Source organism: Triticum aestivum, chromosome 5D, assembly GCF_018294505.1.
Source record: "Triticum aestivum cultivar Chinese Spring chromosome 5D, IWGSC CS RefSeq v2.1, whole genome shotgun sequence".
Lineage (NCBI taxonomy): Eukaryota > Viridiplantae > Streptophyta > Magnoliopsida > Poales > Poaceae > Triticum > Triticum aestivum.
The window spans coordinates 399,466,070-399,475,958 of NC_057808.1; the positions used below are offsets into that span (position 1 = coordinate 399,466,070).

The window sequence follows — 9,889 nt, forward strand, 5'->3', positions numbered from 1 at the left end:
GCTCGCGCCTCGGCCTCGGCCTCGGCTCGGCGGAAAAACAATTCCCCATTCCTCTCCACTCTCCGCCTCCCCTCCCCTCCCCCCTCTCAGTGGCAGACGCTCTCCTAGTGCTGTGGGTGTGTGGGGGCGCTACAGCTAGGGTTCCGCTCCGCGAATCCGTCGCCGTGGTGCTGCCTGCCGGGATCTGCTGCTGCTGCTGCTTCGGGGCTCGGCGGCGGCTGATCCGGCGGGCGCGGGATGAAGTCGTCGCTGCGGAAGCTGCGCGGGTTCGCGCTGCAGCGCCACGAGCAGCGGGTGGACCGCCACCGCGACCACTCCACCGCCGCCAAGGCCGCGGACGAGCTCCTCGCCGCCGCCCAGGTGCGTGCGCCTTCCGCTGCCCGTCCCCTTTCGTTTCGCTTCTGCGTGGAGTGTGCGTGCGTGCGAGCGGCGCGTGGGGGCGGACGGTGCGGGGGAAGATCTCGCGACGGCAGGAGCGGCTGCGCGCCTGGTTCTGCGTTGCAGGGCGCGTCCGCGGGCTCCTGAAGCTGTTTAGCGCGTTCGGGTGTCCGGGCGGTTGCTTCGCGGTGCGTCTGTCGGGGTAGTAGGCGTGGTGTGGCGCCATGGACTGCCCCTCTAGTGCCATGTGAATTGCCTCGGGATTTTCGCTTCCTGGTGAACTGCCATGGGATGCCACCGTTCGGATCTGCGCTACAGTTCAGTGGGAACGGTTCTGGGAGACTGTCGAAGCGTTGGTCGAACGATACTGACTGACGAGTCCGGTGTTGTTTTCTAGTCCAGTCCTAGTGTGGAATGCGTGAATTGGTTGGTTACTGGGTCGGAATCTGTTGTGAGTTCTAGATCATCGCATGCTCTCATTTGCTTTGTCGTCAACAACGTTTAATTGTAGCGTATTGAGATTTTCCTTTGGTCCGCTGTCGGTGTGGTAATTTGGGCTTGTTCCAACTGAATTTTAGTGCTTCATACGGAGGGGTGATGTGCGGTTGGGTTTTGGCGCCTCTTGTTTGGTTGATAAGCAAACCTTTGCTTACTTTGTTCAAGCATATGTGAATTCAATTGAGTGACTATATGTGCAGTATTACCCTTGAGTTAGAAAAAAAAACTAGCATCTGAGAACTTAGCTGCTCTAGTCTGGTGGCTAACAGGCCCTCATGATTAAGGCCCATGATTAAACTAGGGTTGTCGTTTTATATCATTTGGTTGTCAAAAATCCTGTTGGCTATGAGAAGAGACTTCCCCATTCCCAAGTGTCGTTCTTTTCAAAATGAAACTGCCGACTATTCTGAATAATGAAAACAGTGGATTGTATTTGGCCAAATTTACCAGCAGTAAAACCTAGTTTACATTCCAAACAAGTTGCTTCTGCTAAAACTCTGAACTTGTCGTCGTGTTAAGAGCAGCTTCTGTAGCAACATATTTCCAACTTTGTTTCACACTGCTACTTTACTTTTAACAGGATATGGCAGATATGAGGAACTGCTATGATAACTTGCTTGCTGTTGCAGCAGCAATAGCAAACAGTTCATATGGTATTTTTCTTGTCTACCTTTTCCCTCAGTCTTTACATTTTAGTGTCTTGTTTATCCCACTTTACAGATTCTATTGTACTTGGTGCAAATATTTTGTTGATCGTTTCCTGCGAGTAATTAGGTTGGTATATGAATAGTAGCCGCCCTTCTTCAAATGTATGGAAAATCTTGTGTTGAAGTTTATCTATTTTTTTGGTTGACTACGAGAGTTTGTATGAAAAGAGATATCATGGTTATTTATTCATCAGCACAGAGTACACTATTTTTAAAATTCCTGGGTTGTTCACCATATTGAAATTGTGCAACCTCAGTTCATTTGCATTCGTCAAGTGTTATCATCTACTCCTTCCGTTTCTAAATATAAGTCTTTTTAGAGATTCAATACGGACTACATACGGATCTATATAGACATATTTAGGGTGTAGATTCACTCATTTTGCTCCGTATGCAGTCCATATTGAAATCTCTAAAAGGACTTATATTTAGGAACGGAGGGAGTATATGACTTCATGTGTGGTTATAGCAGCTACAGTTATATGTATATCTGACTATGTATTGAATGCCAATAATTAGTTGATGACTTGATATATGTGTGCAGAATTCTCTGAAGCACTACAAGAAATGGGGACTTGTTTACTGAAGAGAGTTACACCAACTAAAGATGGAATTAATGGTAATCATGCTGTGTATTCTTTTCCCATGTGAACTTGTTTGTTTATGTTCAGTTACATGCTTAGGATCAGTTATGATGATAGCATTTAGGATTCTAAACTAGCCTTACTCTGCACTCCCAGCTCTAAAATATCTCTTTTAGCTACATCGATTAAGTTCTTCAAGGAAAATGTGGAAGTGAAGTAATGCAGATTCTTTACACTAACCGTCTTCTCTTGCTAGTCAGTAGTACACCTTCTCGCCCTCTCTCTTTTGCAAGGAAGTACTCACTATCACCTTAATGTTATTGAACATGCAATATAACTTTTGGTTGTTTCACACTTTGCCGCTTGATGCTTACATTTAACAGTATGCCCCCAGATAAGGTTTTGCTGTTGCTCGGGAAATCGCAGTTTGAGCTTCGGAAACTTGTAGATAGTTATGTAAGTTTCTAGTTGCTCATATTTATTAAAGCTGCAGAATTACTATGATCTTCTAGTGCTGATTTGTTTCGTCATCTTTTCCCCAGCGTGTTCATGTTCTTACTACCATTACCACTCCATCACAGTCCCTACTTAATGAGCTTCAAACTGTAGAGGTATGGTGTTGTTTATGTGCATCTCTCTATAGCACTCATGCCCTTTTCTTTATGGTCCTTGAGCTCAGTAGATCTTCTTTGGCCCATAAGTCACAAAGCCTTTCAGTCACAAACATTCTTCTCTAATACATTTTAATTTTGAAATAAAATCTTAAAGAGTACTAGAACACTCTGGACACTATGTCAATAAAATCTTAAAGGGTACTAGAACACTGTGGAGTCTGGACACTGTCTTGATACTCAAAAATAGAAAGTTGTTAGCATGCTTTGCTCCTGCTGGTTGCTCGGAAAAAAAGAAATAAAGTTGGTAGCATGAGGTTGCCTCAAAGGATGACTGCATATCATACCTGAAGGGGTGACTGCATATCATATGAGACCTTCATTAGAAGGTGTTATTAAGCATACAAACATGGTGCTACACATGCATCGTATGAAAAACATGGCGCTACACATGCATCGTACGAAAAACACAGTGCTACACATGCATCGTACGAAAAACATGGTGCCACACATGCATTGTCAAATTTGTTGACAGTTCAGTTCTTTTTCTTCTTATGTTCTTATGATGCACCCTTATGTAACTTAGGGTATGTCTATCCTGGCTAAAGCGTCGTACCCTACCAAATTTTGTTGATGACCCAAAAAATGGTCTTTGTTTCGATGTTTGCCAATTATTTGGCATGCCAATGCACTTTGCCAACTCTAGTTCATTGTTCTTGCCAATGTTGGCCAACTAAAACTTCAACCAAAAGTTTGGCCAGCCAATGTTTTGGTGGGACAACCTTGGGCATAAACCAAACACACCATTAATGTAATAATCATTTATTTAAAGAATTTTAATATTCATAGTTTGAACCCATTAGAGAGCTATGTCTCTGTTCCAGGAGGAAAAACACTTACCTAGCAGAGATTGTTTCATTGCAGGAAATGAAGCGACAGTGTGATGAAAAAAGGTATGATGCTTATACAAATTGTGGCTTACACTCGTACCCTGCTGAGATGATTTTTAATTACTCCATACTCCTTTCAGAGAATTGTTCGAAGTCTTGCTAAATGCGCAGAAAGAAAAGGGAAGATCTAAGAATTCCAAAGGTGATCCTGCTGCATCACAGCAATTGAAACAAGCTCAGGAAGATTATCAAGAGGAAGCAACTCTTTTTCTGTTCCGGTTAAAGTCATTGAAGCAAGGACAGTTTCGAAGTCTTTTCACACAAGCTGCTCGGCACCATGCCGCCCAGGTGCACATTTTATCACTCGGAGAGGTTCCTCTTTTATTTTATTTATCACATTCTTCAGAAACTCATATTGTACAATCTTCTATATATTTTGTGTGGACCAGTTAAATTTATTCAGAAAGGGTGTCAAGTCTCTTGAGGCTGTGGAGCCACATGTTAGGCTTGCTGCCGAGCAACAACACATCGATCATCAGTTCAGTGCACTTGAAGATGAGGATTACTCTGTTGAAGATGAAAATGATGACGATTACAATGACAGTCATGATGGAGAACTCTCTTTTGATTATGGAGAAAGTAAGGAAACTGCAGAAGCTGGTCATGCTTCCCGTAGTCCTACAGAGGTACTAATATAGCTTTGTAATTTAAGCATAGCTAAATGTCAAACTGAAGAATTTGCTGTTATGTTGCTTGATGTGGCATTTTTACAACTGTTTCACTGAACTTGTGAAACTGTGCCGCTTCAAGTATCTTGGTAGTTACTCCCTCCGTCTCAAAATCTAAGACTTTTTTGACACGTATTTGCTATCTCTCAAAAAGCAATAAATTTTGTTATGAACTGAAAATTGGTATGTCACTCCATGTGTCGAATGTGTCGAAAAGATCTAAATAGGTAAATGCCACCACATATCTAAATTTCCTCACATACAGCTTATTGCGCTTGTAAGAGTGTGGTCGGTGCTCTTAACTCATGTCACTGTCTGTAAACTGGATTTGGTTTGTGTACATCTTAAAATTTTCATTTAATTTTGTCTTGTCTTGTCCAACATATTCCAGTTTGTTTCGTCGACTGTTCCTCCCCCGTGTTCACTATCTTGAGAGTCCGCCATCTGACTTTCTTATTTTCGCAGGAATTTTTTGATAGAAGCAAAGGAGATTATTCCTCTTTTCCTGGTGAAAGACAAAGACCTGTAAGCCAGTCAGCTCCACTTTTTCCTGAAAAAAAGCTTGAGACAGCGGAAAGAGTAAAAGAGTTGCGGCGTTCTGCAACGAGGAAGATACATACTTATGTTTTGCCTACTCCAAATGATGTTCAAGCCACCTCTCAGACAGTCACAGGAAATCCTACAAGTGGATCTCCTATTGAGAGCAAAAGTGTTTTCCATTCATCTCCGCTCAACCCAAGCACACATATGGGAGATTTGAGAGACAATAAGCTACCAAGTCCTGCCAGATTATCTAATGCACAGTCTGTGCTGAAAGAAAGCAATACCAATACAGCAGAAATAAGGACAATGCTCCCAGCTGTTGATCCTGCTTTACCAGGCTATAACAATTTGAAGACTTCTTCTGACAACAAAAAAGTGAAGAGGGGGTCCTTTTCTGGTCCGATTCCTCTCCGATCAAGGTCAACAGAGAATATTGATGCTGCCGCCGCAAGGCACAGCTCTGCACATCAGCCAACAATTCATGTGAGAGTGTCACCCAGTTCCTCCCCGCCACCCATATCCTCACCCAGAATTAAGGAGCTTCACGAGCTACCGCGACCGCCCACTGGTGCATCAAGAAATACAGCATTTTCTAGTTTAGTCGCTCACTCTGCGCCGTTGGTACCAAATTCTGCCCCGTTGGCATCCAGAGGCCACGCAGGGCAGGACCATTTTAATTTTAGGGCCAGGCAAACACCACCAAGTGCTCCACAAACTGCATCGCCTCTACCAACACCGCCTGGGCCTATATCCCGTAGTTTTTCTATACCTTCTAGGGGCATTAGAACAGGTATTTCAGATGGCAAAGAAACAGAAGATAATCAAGATAAAGGGGCCGCTAGAATGAGCCTCTCTTCTCTTCCTTCAACACAAACATTCTTGGAGGATCGTCAACCTTTGCCAGCAGCTGCCGAGTCAGTTAGCAGAACATAGGGTGAGTATTCATTCTGTGTAGTGCTGCAGTCTGTTTTTGAACTGTGTTACCTTGCAGGATCAAATTATTCTTCTTGTTCATTACTCTTAACTAGAAACAGAGAAACACAACCAATATTGAATTAGCCCTTGCAGGATCAAATTATTCTTGTTCATTACTCTTAACTAGAAACAGAGAAACACAACCAATATTGAATTAGCCCTTGAATGACTACTCTTAAATATACTAATGAAGACTGCCCCATGTGAAAGGGGACTAGAGATTTCATGACTACTCTTCTCCATTGGCTTTGTTGTTTGTATCCACATAAACTACTTGTGAAGGGGGAACTAGATGCTGGATCATGATTCATAATGTGCATGTACATAAAGCTTGCAAGTTTTAGTTCCACAGTTGCTTTCGTATTTTCATATGATATACTCATCCTGCATAGTTAAAAGTGCAGCTTTGCATTATTCCATGTGGTTTCTTAACTACTTTTAAGTCAGAAATGTTGAAAGCTCTATTCAAGAAACTAATCTTACTCCCTATTCTTTTCCTGTGCAGGATATTTGGTGTTCAGGTGGGATTTTATATGATATATAATATGTCATGCTAATCGAGAGGCTTGGCTACTTTTTCGTGGAAAAACAATGTACATACTAGTATGAGAACTAAACCCATACTGCAAAGTAGCTGGTGGTGGCTGGTGTCCCTTATGGTTGAGTGTAGTTGTGCAAATAACGAGTTTGTTGAATAAAATTCTCCATTTTTCGCTCTGATAATTTTATGCAAGATTTGTCTGTGTTGTGCCACGGCCTGTTCTCAGGCATCATTTTCGTCATCATGATTGTCAAGGGATTCCGGAATTTTGTCTCGATGAAGTGATTTTCATGAATTGTTGTAGGATTGCTGTAAAGAAACTTGTTTTCTGTAGGATAGGTAGATGTCTAATGGAATCCTTACATTTGATCTAGCCTCATTAAACAAACTTTGCGGAGAGTTCCAGTGAGTTTATATCTTTATTAATATGGAACATAAAGACAACAACCGGTGTTCTTCTTCCATGTTTATCTGTTTACGTTTGATGAAAGGTTGTATGTCTTTTTTCAACCTACTCAAGCCCATACCGTTAGGGCCTCGCCTTGGAGTACGAAGGCAGCGTTACATTCCAATCTATAGCGTGTTAGGTCCTCAAAAAATAATAATATCTATAGCGTGTTAGGTACAATGGTGAAAAAAAACGGGAGTCTTTTTTTTAACATCAGTACAGACGCAAGCGCTCATACATACACGCATACACTCACCCCTATGGACGCACACACGCATACCCATGTGAGCACCTCCGAGGGACTGAGCTGACATGTCATCTTGAAATTTATGAAGTCACCGTAGGCGCCTCGTCGTCGACGGAAACGTCTCCTCCCACTGAAAGCGCGTCGCCAGAAATTCTAAAATAAATTCAGGAATAATGCAAGCACCAGGACTTGAACCCTGGTGGGCTTACCACTATCCCTCTAACCATCCAACCACAGGTTGGTTCGCAGAAATGGATGTTTAGTACTCACTCTCTCTCAGTTTACAGGGCATGCGCGTACCTCTAGGTCATCAATTTGACCAACCTAATACAAGTCATATATTACAAAAAATATACCAATATAAATTTTAAATGTTCTATTTTCAAACGGTATAATTTTTGTGTTATATAGTTTATATTATAGTGATAAAGTTGGCAACCTAGGTATACACGTAGGACTTGTAAACTGAAACGAAGAGAGTAGTAGAGGATTAGTGAGACGTGCAAACACATAATTGTCATAATAGCGCACTCTATTTTTTTAATGTGGGACCTGTTTACAGTGGCTAGAAGACGTTTTCCTTCCCCACCTCAACAATGGAAGCTTTTCAACTCAGATTTCAATTACATACTAGATTTCAAGAAGGATAACAAGATAGATTTAACCTAATTTAACTACATGCTCTTCACGATCTTGCAGACGGGGGAGGCTTCGGCTACAGCGACTTCCGCTGCCACGCGATCGAAGAACGCATGTGTCCCGAATGTGGGATACATAAAAATTTTTGAAGGCTGGTACTGGCGTAGTTTTCCATTTCTACGCATCTGGTCATCGATATGCAAGTGGAGGTGGCGCCCCCTCCTTCCCTTGTGGGGGGCCGAATCCTACTAGGGGAGGGTGTTAACGCATGTCTCTCTCTAAGTAGTTTTGGTGATTGATGAAACTGCTTTTGCGGACTAATCGTGTGCGTTGAGTATTTCAGAGATTCATTCATTGGCACGAGACGATTCCTTCCCCTCGAAGTTTTAAGTGACGACGGTGTAATTTCCTTCGTTTCGGTTTTGGTGGACTTGATTCGTAGGAGTCACCGTACTATCAAGAGGGGGTCCGCATTGGAAAGGCTAGGGTGGAATCAACACGTACACATCTCCTTTGCACCCACTGATCCTTCCCGCATCAATGGAGGATCTTTCGTTGCTTATACTGTGAGCTTGGTATGGTCCCAGCGGTAGTACTGCAGCTCCCAGCGGAAGTACCGCTCAAGAGCCACAAGCGGGCGTACCGCTCGGCAGCGGTAGTACCGTCTAGTTAGTACCGCCAGGGGGCTCTCAGCCGTAGTACCGCTGAAGTGCTATGCTATTACCGCCTCGACTCGAAAGTGTCGCCTCTCGTGTCGGGTTGTGCGGCACTGGCAGCGGCAATAGAGGCGGTAGTACCGCTCATGAGCGGTAGTACCGCCCCTATCACCGCTGCTAGTACCGCCCTGGGTCTAGATCTCGCTCCGCCTCATGTCTCCCTCAGTCTACACGGTAGTACCGCAAGGGGGAGCGGTAGTACCGCGACACCCAGCAGTAGTACCGCTATCCCCAGCGATAGTACCGCTCTGAGCGGGCTGAATGGGGGGTAATGGTTGGATTGCTTCCCCCTTATAAAAGGAGGTCTTCTTCTCCAAGTTGACCTACCTCTTTTCCCCCAAGCTCCATTGTTGCTCCAAAGCTCATTTTCGCCCGATCTCTCTCCCTAGCCAATCCAACTTGTTGATTCTTTAGGGATTGGTTGAGAAGTCCCGGATCTACACTTCCACCAAAAGAAATTTGATTCCCCCCACTAATCCCTTGCGGATCTTGTTACTCTTGGGTGTTTGAGCACCCTAGACGGTTGAGGTCACCTCGGAGCCACATTCCATTATGGTGAAGCTCCGTGGTATCGTTGGGAGCCTCCAATTGAGTTGTGGAGATAGCCCCAACCTTGTTTGTAAAGGTTTGGTCGTCGCCTTCAAGGGCACCAATAGTGGAATCACGGCATCTCGCATTGTGTGAGGGCGTGAGGAGAATACGGTGGCCCTAGTGGCTTCTTGGGGAGCATTGTGCCTCCACACCGCTCCAACGGAGATGTACTTCCCCTTAAAGGGAAGGAACTGCGGTAGCACATCCTCGTCTCCACTGGCTCCGCTATTGGTTATCTCTCACCTTTACTTGTGCAAGCTCATATTGTGTTTTATCCATTGCTTGCTCGTGTGCTTGTTGTTGTTGCATCGTATAGGTTGCTCACCTAGTTACATTTCTAGACAACCTACTTTGATGCAAAGTTTAATTTGGTAAAGAAAAGCTAAAAATTATTAGTTGCCTATTCACCCCCCTCTAGTCAACTATATCGATCCTTTCAATTGGTATCAGAGCCTCGTCTCTTTATTAAGGACTTTGCCGTCTGAAGAGTATGGTTGACACCGTAGACGGTGGGGAGGAGCACTCCGGTGTGAATCCGTTCTCGTCTACGGCCGATGAGGGAACCTCGGTCTCTCGTGAGGAGTTCAATGCGGCTTTGGACACATTGAAAACCTCCATGACGACCGAGGTTGAAAGCATGTTCAACAAGTTCTTAGAAGGCCTTAAATTATCCACCGCACCAATGAAAGTGGGTGATCCCGCTAACAAGGTGCCGGATGCTAACTCCAACAAGGGGAAGCTACTAGTGACAAAGTTCCTTTATCTAGTGGTAGAAGTGGAAATGGCATCTTTG

General features: G+C 44.0%; 1 protein-coding gene across 2 annotated transcripts; it reads left to right on the forward strand.

Annotated features, from left to right (window-relative positions):
- Nucleotides 1–11: 11 nt before the first annotated feature.
- On the forward strand, nt 12–6,631 carry LOC123122108 (uncharacterized protein At2g33490). 2 transcript variants are annotated; one of them, XM_044542246.1, is made up of 10 exons: nt 12–360; nt 1,457–1,529; nt 2,128–2,202; nt 2,562–2,623; nt 2,710–2,778; nt 3,703–3,731; nt 3,809–4,016; nt 4,118–4,354; nt 4,862–5,873; nt 6,420–6,631. In XM_044542246.1, the coding sequence occupies exons 1-9, from the start codon at nt 238–240 to the stop codon at nt 5,870–5,872; spliced, it is 1,887 nt and encodes a 628-aa protein (XP_044398181.1). In that variant the 5' UTR covers nt 12–237; the 3' UTR covers nt 5,873; nt 6,420–6,631. The 2 variants fall into 2 exon arrangements, with proteins under 2 accessions (XP_044398181.1, XP_044398182.1); XM_044542247.1 differs by lacking the exon at nt 12–360 and having other exon boundaries at nt 2,551–2,623.
- Nucleotides 6,632–9,889: the final 3,258 nt, after the last annotated feature.